Source organism: Puntigrus tetrazona, chromosome 22, assembly GCF_018831695.1.
Source record: "Puntigrus tetrazona isolate hp1 chromosome 22, ASM1883169v1, whole genome shotgun sequence".
Lineage (NCBI taxonomy): Eukaryota > Metazoa > Chordata > Actinopteri > Cypriniformes > Cyprinidae > Puntigrus > Puntigrus tetrazona.
The window spans coordinates 15,502,743-15,521,242 of record NC_056720.1 but is presented as its reverse complement, the minus strand read 5'-3'; the positions used below and the strand labels follow the sequence as shown (position 1 = coordinate 15,521,242).

The following is an 18,500-nucleotide window of genomic DNA, read 5'->3' as shown; positions in this document are numbered from 1 at the left end:
GCAGGCGGTACAGCATCATGTGGACCAGTGCCAGACAGCCACAAAACATGAGAAATATGGTTGCAAGTACAGAAAAGATTTCATTGAGGTCAGAGGACTGGTTTTGTCCTGTAGCAGTCCCTGGAAAGGTGCTGGAGCAGGTTCAAAAGGTTGTATTAAACAGGGAATGTAACCAGCGGGATTAATCGGTACATGTGTAGCTGTTTTCTGTACACACACAGCTTTTGGACCAAATCTGCATATTGATCAAAAGGCACTCAGCTTATCATAATTAAGGTGCGCTTAATGCAGCTCATTTATGAGTTAGTTCTGCGTACAAATTTAGAAATATTATTGCTTTAAATTGGTCCAAATGTTGGCATAAATGTGTCATATTTATAAAACAAATTAACAAAATCAGAAATTTGAGCCAGGGAGGTTTCAGACGATTGACTTATTTTGACAAATGTGCTTTTGAGAAAGAGAGCAGAACTCCAGAAGTGGTGAGCCAAATATTGTGTCTACCACTTATTTGTTGTATACACCATGTCCGTTTAGGTTTTATACCCCGTATCTGTTGATTACACAACATATAAAAAACTATGAACTATGTTGTAGTCACAATAAAAGTGAACGTGGTTTAATAATCTGATTTAATGCAGTTAAAAGTTGGGAAGTTCTACCAAAACGATGATCTTTAGTTACATTTGTGTGATTGTTCACATTTCTATAGTTCTCACGACCAAGTGCTGCTTGAAACATCTGGTGATATAGGTTATATTGGGTCTATGCTTAAATGTCTTCAGACTTTTAGATTGCTTTTATTTAGCTCACATATGGGGGGGGGGCATTTTCTCAGTGGTTTGCATTGCCACAGGTTTTGGCAGGAAGTTGATTTTCTTTAATCAGCATGCATCTTTGCATATTAAACGATGTGGCAGACAAAAAAAAAAAGGTGCTAAAGCATGCACACGCATGAGAGAGAGAGAAAAGAACCCGCAAGGAAGTGGTGTACTGCAGTGCTGCCTACATGTAGCGGGCTTGGAAAATGAGATATAGTTAAGAATCAAAAAGAGTGTTTGAGATTGACATCAAGTCAATTATGAATATTGAGGATGAAATATCAATATCAGAATGTTTTGCACATGGGGAAAATGTTAATCTAGTTCAAAAAACATTAATGAATTTCAATTGTATATTCAGTATATTGTGCACCCATCCAAATAATCAGAATCAGTTGTTCCAATCACTTCCATGGCCACAGGTGTACAAAATCAAGCACCTAGGCATGCAGACTGTTTTAACAAATATTTGTGAAAGAATGGGTCACCTGTGCAACAAATTTTCTCGCTCATAAATGTTCCACAGTCAACTGTCAGCTGTATTATAAGAATGTGGAAGTGTTTGGAAATGACAGCAACTCAGCAACGAAGCGGTAGGCCGGTAAACTGATGGAGTGGGCTTCCGGATGCTTAGGTGCATTGTGAAAAGAGGTCGCCAACTTTCTGTTGAGTCAATCGCTACTGACCTCTAAACTTCATGTGGCCTTCAGATAAGCTCAAGAACAGTGCGCAGAGAGCTTCATGGAATGGGTTTCCATGGCCGAGCAGCTGCATCCAAGCCATACATCACCAAGAGCAATGCAAAGCGTCGGATGCTGTGGTGTGAAGAACACTGTCACTGGATTCTAGAGCAGTGGAGAAGTGTTCTCTGGAGTGACGAATCACGCTTCTCCATCTGGCGATCTGATGGATGATTCTGGGTTTGCCATTGTGTCAAGTCTAAAGTTCATTGTGTCAGGTTTGGTGCAGAGGTTATTATGGTGTAGGTATGTTTTTTCAGGAGCTGGGCTTGGGCCCTTAGTTCCAGTGAAAGGAACTCTGAATGCTTCAGCATACCGAGACATTTTATACAATTCCATGCTCCCGACTTTGTGGGAACTGTTTGGAGCTGGCCCCTTCCTCTTCCAACATAACTGTGCACCAGTGAACAAAGCAAGGTCCATAAAGACAAGGATGACAGACTCTGGTGTGGATGAACTTGACTGTCCAGACCTCAACCCGGTAGAACACCTTTGGGATGAATTAGAGCGGAGACTGAGAGCCAGGCTTTCTCTGCCAACATCAATGTGTGACCTCACACTGCTCTTCAGGAAAAATTCCCATGAACACCCTCCTAAACCTTGTGGACGGCCTTTTCAGAAGAGTTAAAGCTATAGCTGCAAAGGGTGGATCGACGATATATTGAACCCTATGAATTAGGATTGGGATGTATCTTATGTTCATGCGATTCAAGGCAGGTGAGCAAATACTTTTAGCAATATTGTGTATCTACAGAGGTGTGTCACACTTCAAACTACACAAAATGATGGCAGTATATCCTTGCAAAACCAGGCTGTTTTGGGTCACCATTGACTCCCATAGTCTTTTTTCCTACTATGGAAGTCAATGGTGACCAAAATATCCTTCCTTTCAGCAAAACAAAGAAATTCACTTGAGAGCGAGTAAATGATGACAGAATTTTCATTTTTGAGTCAACTGTTCCTTTAATGTTAATCAAAGGATGCTTCGTAAAAATAAACACACAGAATAAATATGTTTGACATCTGAATTTTAAATTATTATTATTTTCACTACTGGAATTGAAATTGGGAATTGATAAAATTCAAACGATACCCAACCAGCATCTAAACACACAAAATTATTTTTGACTTTACTGAAGGATTTTTTTTTTCAAGATGCTTTAAGGGTGAAGCTTTGATCAATGAAATAGATGTTAGATGTATGATGTAGCAGATTGTGTATCTGATGACATTTGAGTTGAATTGTTCACACATTCAAGTGGAGATGTTCTGAATGTGGTGCTCTTATATGGGTGCAGTGAACACCAGCAAAAATGAGATGACTATCTCAGTACCCATTTGGGGACATGACACAGTATTTTGTGGCAAAATGCGACTTCCCTAAACTGGAGTATTATTGCAAAGCTAAAGGCAAGAGTGAGACCGATTGTCTCTGAAGAGGTGTTTGAACTCTTAGATATGGCGAAACATTTTGCTCCAGGATGCTTAGTTTCGATCATTTGCTTGGTCTTATGTAAGTACAAAAGTGTAACCTACAAAAAATTATTTACTGATTATTATTTTTTGTTTTGTTTTGTTTAGTTGTTTTTTTTTTTTTTTTAACAAAATATTGCTGTATTTTGTATTATGTGGCATTTTGTGACTAATGTCGTGAATTAATTGCATTCATTCATGTTTTGGTCTAGTTACTGAGTTGTGTGATATTATTATCTCTCTGAATTGTAGTGTAACAGATCTAGTTTATAGAATTAAATTTTTCCATCAAAAGTCATCAGTTTAAATACTGCCTTTGAATGAGTCCCTGAATCTTGACTGGGATGTCAATGAGGATTGAGGACTATATCTTAGTGTGTAATTGCAGGACTAACATATTTATCATCTCTGTTGTTAGTTTATTTACCTTTAAGTATTTTTGCCTTTAATTATTAGCAGTATTATTGTTTCAGAGAACCATTGTCCTTGTTCACCAAGCAGAACAGAAATACTCTTCAGACCGCCAAAGTGATAAATTCCCGCTTAGCAAAGCATAAGTGTACTGCTAAAGTATCTTGAGTGTTTTGATTTAGTTTAGTTTTTTTTGTTGTTTTTTATGTTTTTTTTAAGGTTTTATGGTGGGACACTTGTAAGTATTAAGTAAAGTTTATATTGACTAAAAAAAAAATCATCCTGAAACAGTGTCGCCATCAAGTAAAAGTTATGATCGGCTTATATTTTCCTCGATTTATAAAGAAATGTAGAGAATTTTATATATTCATTTTAATTGACATTATGGCTGCAAATATTAATGACATTTTTTATTGTGGTTTATGTTTTAATGCAAATTATTCTGTCATTTAAAAGGCTTCTACAGTGTGTGCATAATTATTAGGCAATTTTACCAATTCCATTGAATTATTCCACACCAATAAGAATAACTACTATTACGCATGATGGCTGAAAAACTACTTATACTGTTATAATGTTATATTGAGGAGTGTATAATTATTAAGTAGGGTTTTTTTATGTTCATGAAAAGGATCCTATACTAGTGTATTGCTAGAATAGTTAAGTTAGTAAGCTAGTTAGCTAGTAAGTTAAGACATGATCTGAACTGCAAAATGTTCATTGGGTTAGCATGGTCTGAAATAACATGTGAAGAAGAAAAACAAAAAGTTGTAGTCAAAAACGTGTTGCAAGTGCCTAGGTTTACATGTTTATACCATTTTGTTTTTACACGTATTTATACCAGAAATTAACAGTAAGCCATATTTGCCTTTTGGATTTTTTGCCGTTTGGCATGAGTTGGGCATTATTAGAAAGTTTCACTTATTTATTTAAATATAATGAGATTTTTCATTTTATTTTAATGAATGTCTTTCAATCACATGAACCAGTGTTTTATTTAAAATGGAACATAAATCTTATAACATAGGTCTCAAAAAGTTGACGGCGGCAACAAAGAGCTAAAAAGGCAATGCATTTTGAAAAGATTCAGCTGGGAGAACATCTAGCAACAAAGTAACACGATTAGCTATAAAAGGGATGTCTTAGAGAAGTCTCTCAGAAGTAAAGATGGACAGAGGCTCTCCAATCTGTGAAAGAGTGCATAAAAAGATAGAATACTTTAAAAACAACATGTAGCAAGCATCAAATTTCAGCCATTTCTAAATGCATTGCTAAATGCCAATAGTGCAATTATTTTAGACACAGAATCATGCAATGTAATAATTAATAATAATAAAAACAGGAGAAAACACTTCCTTTTGGCACAGAAGCATTCATTTTGTTGAGTCTCAAGAAATAATTAAATCACTAAATATTCTGTTGTTTCCACAGATGCAGGAAATAATGCAGGTAAGGGTTTTTTTGTCTGATGTTTCTGATTTAAACATATAGAGTACATTTAAATATATATATATAGTTGTATATTTGTGGTGTGTGTTGCTGTTGTTGTTTTTTTTTTAAGTTCCTCTGTAATCACTAATGGTAATAGTAATAGTTGTATATTTTGGTAATTTTAATCCTAATAGTAATGACTAAATTTTTGCTATTGTTTCATGCTGTCAATCCATCATTACAGCCACTCAGTCAAAGCTCACCACTCCTTCCACTTCATCAAACTCACCTGCAGACACCCCCAGCAAAGGTAAAGCTGTCATCAAACTCACACTCCTGCATTATTATACTCTCACACTCTGACCTCCAGCTTCCCAACATGCCGTTCTACAGACACGCCATCTCCGAGCAATTTAATTTAATTTAATTTAATTTAATTTTGGTTTTTTTATTTTGATAAAATGCCTGCTAATAAGCAACTAGACACCCTGTTGCATATTTGTGAATTACTGTAAAGTTATGCTCAATTTCATGAACTTGCATTTTTAAAAACAGGCCCCTCACCCCTACACAAACCCCTCTATCACCAGGTGAAAGTAATGATTTGCTTCTCGAAATGTATGCGTTTTTTATTCAATTTGTAGTACATCTTTAGCCTGGTCAGTCAAGTTTAACTTGTGTTTGTTGTCAAGTAGAATCTCAGTCAAATGAAAGAAATGAGACCATCTCACCTCCAAACACCACCATCACACTCCAGACCTCCACGCAACCCTCCTCAACCTTACACACACACACCAACACCCCGGGTAACACTCTCTGAGAGAATTATTGATGTTTTTTGGACAACATTGCTTGATTTCTGATGATTAACTTGTAAATATGTGCTCTTCTCAGATCCCACAGGAAGTCGATGTGAGTATTTGTTTATATCGCTCCTGTTGTGTGAAGTCAGCTTTGATTGTGTTGTTCAACACGGTTTGCTTCTCATGAATTTCTGAATGTTCATATGCTCTTACACACAGGTCAGTACAGTCTTATGGAGATCGAGAACAAAACCACAGCTTATGTGGTGAATATCAACAGCTCTGATGAACAAACTTACACGATCAGGATAAAGGATAAGCTCAGAGAGATCCGTGCTGAGAAAATATCTAACCAAACTACCTTTAAAATACCATTTGAATGGTTAAAACCATGCACTGAGTACATCGTCACTGTAGATGACTGTAAACCCAGTGAAAGAAAAACCTCTACTTCCAGTAAGTGTGAAAAAGAAGATTTCTTCATGAATTAAAAGGTCCTGAAATGGGACATATTTTACAGTGACCTCACACTTTAAAAAGATCCAGTTTGATTTACACTTAACTGATTAATATTTAGTTACATAAAGCAGTGATGTTCATGTTTAAATGTGTCTCTTAATGTTTGTACAGAAGAAGGAGGAAGTATTTCAAGAGCTGTCGTGTCAAGCGTGACAGATACTGAAGTGTGTCTGAAAGGAGAATTCAATGATATTCAATGGAATCTGACTGAATGTGTTGAAAGAACGGAGAAAAACTCTTGTTCTTCTACACACACTGTTCAACTGGACACATGTGAATACACAATGAATGTTGATCTGCCTCCAGGTTGGTGTTTAATATGCTTTTCTTCTTAAAAACATGCTTAATTTTTACTGCTCTTTAAACTCAAATGTCTGTAGAATAATGTTGAATATTTAATGAATCAAACTCTCTTGAATTGACTTTCAGTTCATCTGAATTGGTCAAATACACAAGAGACTTTATTGGAATTTTAATGACATTAATTGCTCAATTATTGTATTAAATATAATATGAATTATACATTTCTATAGAGGCATTTCAAACATTGATTATTAATATGCGTTCAATATTTTTTTCTTTGTGCACAACAATTTTGTGTATCATAACAAAATTAAAGCAAACTCATTAATGATATCATTTTACTTGAATTTTAAGTCTACTTTTTACCTTATCTCAAATTCATAGTCATTATGTTGAAGTGTCTCTGTTATGTGACTCGAAATTTCTTAACAATCTGAATATTTCTGTTTCAGTCAAGCCTCAGATAAACTTCAATCAAACTATTCCCTCTCAGTTTGAATGGACTAATAAACCTGCACTATGTAGTGATCCATTTATCATCAAGTGCACCAACCACAAGAACAGTAAGTACTGGGAATGGTTCAATGACTGTGAATTTATTGTAATCATACTATATTTCTATTGATGATTAAACAGACAATCAGTTGATGAGTTTTTCTTCTTTGTTGTTCAGAAGACATCAGAAGTTATGGTTTAAATGATTCAGTGTCATTATTACCAGACACACAGTACACCTGCACTGGAGAATATTCTTATGAGAAACCCATCAAGAGTCAAGAGCTCTCCTTTAAAATAACATGCGGTGAGTTCCTGTTAAAGAGACAGAACTGATTCAGTTCCTTCTCTCTCTCTCTCCTACACACCTGGGAATATTTACCTATAAAGTCATGATGAATAGAAAAAAAAGAAAGAAAGGTGATTACATGTACAATACATTGACCCTTACAAGTATTTAGACTCTTAAGATTCATTTAAAACTATATGAATGTCTTTATATTCCGTTTATATAATATAATATTAAACAATGAAAAGGTTTTCATCATTTTATTAAAACATCTTTAATATCATGATGTGAATGAACAGATTTATTTACAGAACGAAACAAGAATTTTGTACTTTTCATTTGTCATATTAATGTATTAGTTCAGAGACTTGAATTAAATAATTTTTGAATAATTTTTTGTTTTGTTTTTGCTATTTGTTTATTTTCATCTCTAGTTTGTTTGTTACATTTTAAAGATGTTATGTTTTTAATAAAAGTTGATATTAGTTATGTAATGTTATCCAAAACAAGATTACTGTAAAACATGTTGAGTCTTGAATAGCTTTGTGTACGTTTGTCTAGTGTGAAAATTTGTTTTGCATTGTTTTTGAATTCTATTTTTCTTTTGATTGACAAAGATTGGCAAAAGAACGGACGGTTTCAGGACAAATCCAGCAGCTCATTGAGAATCTCCTGGACTTCACTCGAGGATGATCGATGCTCAGGGATTGAATGGGACCGTTTTTCAGTCAGCTGTGATCATCATAATCGTAAGGACTCACACTTTCCTGTTGTTTTATCAATACAGCGTCATTAAAACTGATCATCACCACATTTTCTGTAAAAATACTCGAAGGTCTTTCATGATATTAGTAGAGGTAACAGATGTTTAAAGTCTTATTCAGATATGTTTTGTATTTTCAGACGGGATCTGTATAAAACACAGTGACACTAGTACAGTCTGCAGTATTACTGGATTATTGCCATATAAAAAGTATACATGCAGAATTACTGGAACAGTCGACCAAACAGATTATGAAATTTACACCGGTGACAGTGAAACACTTTCTGACAGTAAGATTTTTTTTTTTTTTTTTAAATCTCTTGTCTCTTTGTTTCATTTTGTCGCTATTTTCTGAAAAAATAATATTTTGTCCTTATCAGATTTTGACCTTTCTTCCTCATGTATTTTCTGTCTATAATGTTTATTGTTGCTAATTTAATAATTACATTCAATTATTTGCAGATTGGAATTTTCATAAATGTTGCTATTAAATGCTACTTGAATGTAAATATGTCAATGTTTGTCTAAAATGTTTTGTTTTATTCTGTTTGATAGAGCCCAGTTTCCAATCAAAAGTTGAAGTAACTCACGCTTCTCACAATTCTCTTGAAATAAAATGTGAAATCAATGGACCAAAGATAGTCTGGAATGGAGGAGAAGGGAAATTCAAAGCTGAAATCACATACAAAGGAGAAACTATCACTGAAGATACACAGGACACATGCTTGTTTAAGTTCTCAGATCTTTACTACCTTACAACATATGGTATTAAGGTATTTGAATCTCATCTAATGTCTTTCAGAGTCTGACGTTCATTAAAGCCAAAGAGTCCCATGAGTCAGAATTTCAGTGTTTCACGTCACATTTATTTATTTCAGATTACAGCCATAAATAAGGAAGGACATTCAGCTCTCATTACTTCTGAAGCTACTACTAATTGTAAGAACAACTTTTTTTTGTTCCAGATATATATATAAATTTTAAGAATTAACTTTATCATTTTTTATCTGTTCAGCGTACTATCTCTCTCATAGGGCTTTAATTAGTTCTTTGTATTAGTTCTACACTTGCATGTGTATATATATATAGTCAACAGCTGAAGTGGATCGACATCTTTCGTTAAAGTTGTCCTGTATGTAAATTTTCTGTAACAAAAGTGGTTAGAAACATGAGGGATGCTAGGATAAAGATAAATTAATTTTTGGCTCATCAGGTGATCTCAACATGATCTCAACAATTTTGGTTAATAAACCTCTTTTATGCAAAACCTGAAGATTAGAGGCAGTTTATTGTTTAAAGCCTTGTTTCATGTGTTCCTTCTTCAGACAACGACAAGGCTGTGGTTGGTTTCCTGGTTTTCCTGATCATTGTAACATCAATTGCGCTGCTCTTCATGCTTTTCAAAAAGTACTTTCTAAGAAGAAAGCAGTCAGTTTCACAGTAAATCCCAGCTGCCTTCTAAACTCTTTACACACAATGTTTTCTGTGAACGTTCATCTAATGTGTTACTGTGTTACTAATAGAATTTCTCACCACAGGGAGGAAGAAGATGGAGAAGATGAAGACTGTGTTGCTCAAGACATATATGTGAATGTTCCTCTGCGTGTACATAGACCTGAGAAAAAAACAAAGTCCGGGGGGGGATATGAATATGAATAGCTGTGATTTTGTGGACAAATACTATGTTGCAGATGACTGCATATCTAGAGAAAGCACAACTTTTACTTCTAGTTGTAAGTGTTTAACCCAGCAGAACATTTAAAACACAAGAGATAGACACCAAAACCACAGAGAGAGAGAGAGAGAGAGAGAGAGAGAGAGAGAGAGAGACATTGAACATACATAATGAAAGTATTTTTAGGCTTTAGTCACATTTCCAGTTTGTTCACGCTAAAATAAAATTGTTTTATTGTGTAATGATACTTGCTTTTAAATGTTTTTAAATGCGTCCAAATACTCTTTAGGGACAGAAGAGAGAAAACCTGTTAATGTATTACTTTTTCTGTCATCTATTAATGTTTTTAAAATTACTTGCTTGTCACAAGCTTGCTTTGCAGTATTATGTAAACAAATTATTTGGACCATAATTGCAGTTCAGTGCAGCACGAAGGGGGTTAATTATCAGGACATTTTGTCTGAAAAGTTGAACAAGATGTGTTATGGACTGACACAAGTACAAGAATTAAGAGCCTACTGTATATCCAGACAAGATATTAACCTTATTTCATAATTATATCAGTTCCATAGTAATACGTAATTTATTACATACTTGTATTAGTTCAGTGGTGAAAATATTCAATATAATCACTTTTTTAAATGCTTGTTTGTCAAATGGAAATGTCATGTTTTTTTTTGCTTTCTTTAAAATCCTTTCTCAGATAAGTTTTATTACATGGCAGTTTTTGTTTTGGAATTAATTTCATAAAGAAATAAATACTTTTGAGTGGTCAAAAAACAAAATTGGGTCACTTTGTATATAACTAAATCTCAAAATCATAATAGATTGCAGTTTGTTCACTTTGCATAACTGACACTTACATTGTCTGACAGACAAATAAACATACACCTTTATTTAAAATGACATGAAAACAATGTCACTATTTAGATTTTTCAAAATTCTAATTGTTACTTTGTTGTTTAAGAATATGTTATTAAGAAAATATGTCCCATTAAGACAGCAATGTCAGATTCAAATGTATTTTAGTATTATACTGCTCCAGATCCATAATTGATGACCTGGCTTTTAAAAATGTATTGGATAGATGTCATCTCTCTATTCTTGCTCAGGACGACTGTGGATTTCTCATTGCAGAAAGGGAAAGATCTAGAGTGTAACGGCTTCCAACAAGCTGCTACATTGGTAATATTTAAGGAAGCTCTTGGACGAATACAAACAAGCTGAAATCGATGCATGCAAATGACTAAATTAACTCACACAGCTGAAGACAATAAACTAAATTAGGTCACACAGAACACATGGCACGAGACAGAAACAATAACAAAGTCCAAAGACGTGACAGCTATACTGTGCCACAGTGCCATTCAGTGGCCAAGTAAAACTTCACAGTGTGTGATGGACCGAGCAGTCAAAATCAGGAATGCAGGATTTCCAGCCAGAGAAATTATTTATTAAAGTCAAACAAAATCACAAATTAAATATTACATTGAAATAAAGGAAATAATGTCTGGGCCCATTAAAAAAAAGGTCAAGTAAACAGAACTAACTTTAACACTAAGCCAAACCAAAGTAACAAACAGACATCACCCACCCCCCAGTAACACCTGGTGGGGGCTTTTATACACAAAGGACTAATCCATTACACACACACGAATGAAAAATTAGCCCAACATCATTAAACAAAACCCACATAATTAACTTAGAATAAAGAAGAAACCAAACCCACAAAATATACACTAATAAACAAGAAATCAAAATAGATAACTAAACAAACAACCCTACACACCCCCAGCTAATTTACAGAATGGATTGGTCCAGTGGAACATAACCACGACAATTGACGCCAGCCGGTCCTTTAGCAGCATGGACCACCACTGGGAGACAACATGGCACCTGGACAGCGCCCAAACTTCGCTTGGTCCCCGTTGGTAACTTAAACTCAAGAAAGAAATATTAACAAAATATACCACCAATAACTAGAAAGTGTGCACCCAAACTAGTCACTCATGGTATACAGTTAATGCAAATCAAAAATAAAGTCAAAATAAACCAAATCTGTATCTGTCATTATTATGAAACCCGAATGTGAGCTGTAACCAATGTTAAATTAAAGGCTAAGGAATAAACTAACATGTACAAAGAAAAAATATACATGTGTGAGAGTGCGTCAGCTACCGTATTTACTGTGTGGCCTGGTCACTGGCCATCACACAGTGAATGACTCCAACACACTAGCTCCTTAATTGATTGTGGCATGATGACATAACAATTACAAAATTCATATAACAATGGAGCCTTAAATAACAATTCTCCATAAGAAACATTAAATATTAGACTACTGTATGACCTTTTAGTTTGTTTCTTCTAATAGAAGGCAAAGCTTACTTACTGTTCCAAGGTGTTGCATTTAGTTTGAGCCTTTACTAACGAACTAAATCTCTGTTGTCTGGGTAAGTCTCCACAACCATTCCAAGAAGCCATAAGCCACTTGGTGCTTTAGAATCAGTAATAATTACTATTTCTCCAAGGGTAAGATTTCAGTGTTGCTTATATCATTTTTGTCACTCATTTTTTTCACTCTTTTAACAAAAGTAAGAAGGTATTCATGTACCCATCTTTTCCAGAAGAGATTCGCAATATATTGCACTTGCCTCCATCTTCTGTCATACAAGTCAGACCTTTCATTGATGCATGAGTTCGTATTGGGGGAGTATGCCATTTACAAATAAACAGTTCTACTTGCCATACAATTACTTGAGAGCTTCCCGTTGGAAATGATCTTTCTTGCAACAGAGTTGGCATTTGTAATCCAGTATTTGCACTGAAGTTTGGAAATCATCTTATTTCTACCACCATGACCCAACTGTTCATGAGGGTTTGAGGGGTGTTACTCTGGATTTGCCCAATAAGAATGCCACATGTACCTGGCTTGCACTGTTTAGCATCTTCAGATATGAAACTGTGCCATAACCGTAAACAGGCATGAGTTGGCAGTCCAAAATCCATAGGTTTAAAACACCGGTTTACCTGGAAATATGCAACTTTGTCCAACAAAAATTTAATGGTTCCATTGCTTCGTGAGGACTGATGGAATAGGTTCATCCCAGCCCAAAGTCTGTCTGCACAACTCTTGTAAAAGTATTTTAGCAAGGTTGATTTTTTTCCAAGGAAATCTTCAATTGAAAGACATCAGCTTCCACAAACTTTACTGGAGACCTAACTCTCTCTCGACAGTCAACTTGTCTCGATCCAAGATCCAGCTGCTGTATATACTTGACTCTTCTTCAGAGACTGACGGCAACACCTTGCAACTATTACTGATCCACTTTGTCAAGCGAAAGCCTCCTTTCTAACAGAGAGTGGTAAGACATTTAACCATAGAAATGGCCACTTCCTGAGAGGAAGCGCTCCTTATTGGAGTTCTTGTTGACTGTGTGATTCACTTCTGATGGAAAGTCAGCTTTGTTGTCTTTTGCTGCTTGTTTCAAGGCATAGCATGAGCAACTTGGAGAAGACAAGGTTCCAAAAAGATGAACTTTCATCCTGAATGTAATGAGCTCTTTAGTCAACTCTCCAGCAGGCCACCAAAAGAACCAAAGTAATCTGCATCTTCAACCACCTCTTTAACTTGATGGAAAATTGCTGCATTGTCCACTATAAAGGCTTCTGGTTCTTGTCTAAATTTCAACAATACACCTTCCAAAGAATTGGCAAGATTAGGGCCTTGCAATGATTAACTATTAAGTGATGTTCCTTTATATGTTGCTCCAAAGTCTAACACAGCTCTCAATGATCCCTTCTTAGGATGAAACACCCAATGAAGAGGAATGTACCAAACTTTGCTATCCACGCAATGAAATTGGTGATCTGGAGCCTTCTCAGCATAGCCTTTGTATATAACATCAGCAAGAAAGTGAGTATAATTTTCATGAAACTCTTGGTTTCTTTCCAGTTTCCTTCACAAACCATGCAATCGTTGCTTAGCAAAACAAAGGTTGTCAGGCAATGTGACATCATCAGTCTTAAATGGTAATCTTAGACTGTAATGTCCAACCTGGAGCATGACTGTCCTTTCTCCATATAAGCAGTAGATACCTTAAATTCATTACCAAAATGTTCCTTGAGTAACCTTTTGGCCAGTGCATAACCTATGTTTGGGGCCTTAGGTTGGTAAAAGACTGTTTTTGTAATCTTTATCTTCGTATGCTCCTTAACAGACAATAACGTGACAAAAGACCCAACCTAGACAGTAAGCTGTTTGTTTTACCCATGATTTCATTTTTCTTTTTCAATCTTCCTGCTGTAGCAGGGGGATCACTCTCGAAGACCACATGCATGACTTTGAGTTCCTCGCAAACTTCACACACTACCCAGACAGATGCTGTATATAAAAAGGTACTGCACATCGCCAACCATGGCCAGCTGTCCAGGGGACCATCCATGGGTGGCGATGTTCAGTGGCAATATTCGAGAGAGCCTAGCTGCCTACATTGACTGGGTGCTGTTGTTGTGCAACTCATAGTCAACCATAAACTTTGTGGATGGCAACACCAGCCCTACTCAGGATCCAGATCCTAGCCCACCATCTCCTCACTGGATGGAGCTATGGCCAAAGCCCAACACAACTGACAAGCCATTGCAGAGGAGTGCAACAGAGCTTCTGATCACCTCGGAGCCAAAGCTCCTTACGTTAGATCAGGTGCAAGAGCCAGCAGAAGAGTCTGTCGGGGTGGAGAAATCCATGAACAGTGAGAGCACAGAGTAGAGCTGATGGCTGTACCATGGCTGAGGATGAGGTGATTATACATCTGGGGCTGCTAGATATAGAGATGTGAAACTGATCTGGAGATCGACTTGCCCTCTCCCCTCTCTCCTGAGTTCCCTCCCAGCCCTACTGAGTTCCCGCTGGTCCTGCCCAGCTCAGAAGGGGCTCCCAGTGCACGCTCCTCAAGAGTAACCTTCTGATTTCAGCCCAAAGAACAATCTTAAACCTAGATTTTGACATTGTCTGATTGTTCATTATGCTCAGGTGTGTCTTGTTAATTATGGTAATTATCATCATTATCTGCCCTTCATAAGTCAGACTCTGTTCAGTGTTAGTTTGTCTGGTCAATGTTATGTATGTTTGCTACTACTCATCATGTTGTATTGATGTCTGTGGATTTATTAAAAGACTGTTTTTTGTAATCTTTATCTTCATGTGCTCCTTAACAGACCATACCATGACAGTCATGAAAGGCACAAACGTTAACAATAATGTTTCAGTAAAACAATGATTAAAGAATATTTTAGATTATCAAACAATCTTGACATTTTGATCATATTTAAATGGCAATAGGGGTACTAATGAAACACCACAAAAAAATAAAAATAAAAATAGATCACTAAAACCATACATTTTTTAATTCCTGTCAGGGTGAAGATTTTCAAAAACTCCAGCTTTAGTGTTATTTTGTAGACAACAAATTTGGCTTTTTATGATTTATGGTTGAGATTATCTTGCCACCTGTTGGTTTGGCATGCATTTGATAGTGCTTCATTAGCATTCATTTGCATTTTCAAGCGGATGGAATTATTATTCTTAAAAGCTTAAGATGGTGTAACCATACCTGTGTATATGTGGACATAACCTTAGTTAAAGAGGTCATATGATGTTGCTAAAAAGAATGTTATTTTCTATATTTGGTGTAATGTGCTTATGTGGTTTAAGGTTAAAAAGCACATTATTTTCCACATACTATACATTGTATTGTTGCTCCTCTAAGACCCAATTTCAAAGGCATTTGCTGCATCCAGTGGGGACATAATTACTGATTATAATGACTTTTCTGTGTTGCGTTGCATCGCATAGCATAAACATAACACTGTCAGCATTTGTGATCAGAGAAGCACTACTCACTTTTGTAAGTAGTTGATTCTGTAAATAATAAAAATGCACTCATGAGTCAGAAGCACCAGACTGTCCTTGCACAGTTGGATTTGCCCCACTTTGCCCCACTCCTGACAGGGATGTGGATTCGACAGGGTACAGGCAGACCAAATGGTGCTGTCTTGGCCTTTCCATACTCTGCTGGTCCATTTAATTCCCATGTAGTTGTCCGTTCTGTTGCCTATCTGTGCTTTATGATTTTGGAGGGCTGACCTTTGGCCCGACCATACACTACATATATTTTTACAAAAAAAACCACAGCATCTCCAGAAAATGGCATAATTTATGTGGAGTTATGCAAACATTACCACACAGTGACATAGAATGAAACGTTTTAGGACTGGTTTGGTCTAGTAGCAGTCTCTCAAAATGTAATGGAGCTATGACTGCAGCACCACACATTCTCAGTAAAGAATTATTCTAAAGATGAGCCAAAGTGTCCTGTTCTTTGCTTAATTCACATTTACTTTTGGTAATACTACAAAAAAATAATATTTTACATAATATAGTTTAGTGATGATAAATTATGTTTTTGACTTCAATAAAAATCTGTAATTGTTTTTAGTATTTTTTTTCACTGAGCGCTACTTCCTTAAATGGGTGGGTAACCAAAAAAATAAACAGAGAGAGAGAGAGAGAGAACAAGCAAGGAAGTGGTATATTGCAGTGCTATCTACATGCAGAGCCTGGGAAGTTAGAAATAGACATGAAGCTGAAAAGTAAATGTGCACTATGTAAGACTGACAGCTAGCGGTTGAATGGGTACTGCAAAAACAAAGACATTGCACCTTTCTAGTAGAATTGCTGTCTAAAGCATTATTTTGCAGAGATACAGCTATGTAAACATAACATGTTCTACTAAATATCTACAAATGCATTGTTACTTTTGACTTTTAATATATATTTCAGCGCAGCCTGGTGATACACAACAAATTGAGAATCTAACAGAATGCATAGTCGATATAAAAAGCTGGATGATGAGTAACTTCTTGATGCTAAATTCTGAAAAAACAGAGGTGCTAATAATTGGACCTAAAAACCCCACATATAATAATCTAGAACACTGTCTAACACTTGATGGCTGCTTTGTTAATTCTTCATCATCAGTTAGGAACCTAGGTGTGCTGTTTGACAGCAATCTTTCCTTCGAAAATCATGTTTCTAGCATCTGTAAAACTGTGTTTTTCCATCTTAAAAATATATCTAAATTACGACCTATGCTTTCAACCTCTAATGCAGAAATATTAATTCATGCGTTTATGACCTCGAGGTTAGATTATTGTAATGCTTTTTTGGGTGGTTGTTCTGCACGCTTAATAAACAAACTTCAGCTAGTCCAAAACGCAGCAGCCAGAGTCCTTACTAGAACTAGGAAGTATCATCACATTAGCCCGGTTCTGTCAACACTGCACTGGCTCCCTATCAAACATCAGATAGATTTTAAAATCTTATTAATTACCTATAAAGCCCTGAATGGTTTAGCTCCTCAATACTTGAGCGAGCTCTTATCACATTATAGTCCTGCACTTCCGCTGCGTTCTCAAAACTCTGGCCATTTTATAATACCTAGAATAACAAAATCAACTGCGGGCGGCAGATCCTTTTCCTATCTAGCACCTAAACTCTGGAACAATCTCCCTAACTCTGTTCGTGAAGCAGACACACTCTGCCAGTTTAAATCTAGATTAAAGACACATCTTTTTAACTTAGCCTACACATAACACACCAACACACTTTTATTATTCAAATCCGTTAAAGGATTTTTAGGCTGCATTACTTAGATTTGCTGGAACCGGGAACACTACTCCTACAATAAGATGTACTTGTGACATCGTAAAAAGAATGGCATCTACGCTAATATTAGTCCTGTTTCTTTCTCAATCTGTTTTCACAGTTTGTATCCAGACTAGATGGTGGATCAGCACCCAGAGATTATGTTCATCAGAGACCAGAACACCTAGATGCGCCCCGTGGACCAATCACCAGATCCTGATGCACACACACACACACACACACACACACTAAGTCATTTACACTACCTGACACAGTTACATTTAAAATTAAACTGGAAGTTAAGTGCTGGGCGTCCGGTCAGAGGAGAACTGACCCCAACTGAGTCTGGTTTCTCCCAAGGTTTTTTTCCTCCATTCTGTATGCATGGGGTTTTGTTTCCTTGCCGCTGTCGCCTCTGGCTTGCTTGGTTGGGGACACTTAACTTCTAGTGATTATCGTTGAATTGACTACAGAGACCGTCTCTGCATTTAGTAAGAAATTGGTCACTCTCATCATTATACATCCCTGTCATTATACTGTACAGTGCTTTGATGCAGCCTGTGTTGTTAAAAGCGCTACATAAATAAAAATGATTGATTGATTGATTTAGAAGAGACAAAAAATTACATACACATAGCCACTTCAAAGTTTTGTGCCCTGCGAAATAAGAGAATGTTTGAGATGTACGTCACCATTATGAATCATTTATATTGTATCATTGGTCTCAAACTCCCAACTATCTCCAAATCACACCTACTTGGAAGCTTCTCGTGAGCAAGTAACCACAAAAGGACTAAGGCTGCTTTCAAACAGAAAACATTTTACATGCCACACTCAGACCTCATCAATTGTATCAATACAAGATGTGCTGATATTGTTGCCCTGGACCAGGAGAGGTGCAAAATGCTGGATGGTTCAGTCTTTCTGTAGCTGGTAGAAAGGTTTAGCTAAGTCTGTGGATCACAGGGCCATTGCATGTGATGTATAAATAACTAGCGAATACATTTTTAATATAATTTTTCAAAACATTGTAATCAGTATTCATTAGGTAAAAATGTTCCTGGATCAACAT

The 18,500-nt window shown here is 36.1% G+C and overlaps 1 protein-coding gene and 1 long non-coding RNA gene across 3 annotated transcripts; both read left to right on the top strand.

Annotated features, from left to right (window-relative positions):
* The first annotated feature begins 5,098 nt into the window (after positions 1 to 5,098).
* On the top strand, positions 5,099 to 6,120 carry LOC122327806. 2 transcript variants are annotated; one of them, XR_006247721.1, is made up of 3 exons: positions 5,099 to 5,186; positions 5,771 to 5,788; positions 5,899 to 6,120. It is a non-coding gene; the product is annotated as an uncharacterized LOC122327806 (long non-coding RNA). The 2 variants fall into 2 exon arrangements; XR_006247722.1 differs by lacking the exon at positions 5,099 to 5,186 and adding an exon at positions 5,570 to 5,682.
* A 198-nt stretch (positions 6,121 to 6,318) lies between these two features.
* On the top strand, positions 6,319 to 9,707 carry LOC122327223 (receptor-type tyrosine-protein phosphatase C-like). Its single transcript, XM_043222433.1, has 9 exons — positions 6,319 to 6,504; positions 6,954 to 7,064; positions 7,175 to 7,303; positions 7,903 to 8,034; positions 8,189 to 8,338; positions 8,604 to 8,821; positions 8,927 to 8,987; positions 9,374 to 9,488; positions 9,587 to 9,707. Exons 1-9 carry the CDS (start codon positions 6,483 to 6,485, stop codon positions 9,705 to 9,707), a joined length of 1,059 nt encoding a protein of 352 aa, XP_043078368.1. The 5' UTR covers positions 6,319 to 6,482.
* The last annotated feature ends 8,793 nt before the right edge of the window (positions 9,708 to 18,500 follow it).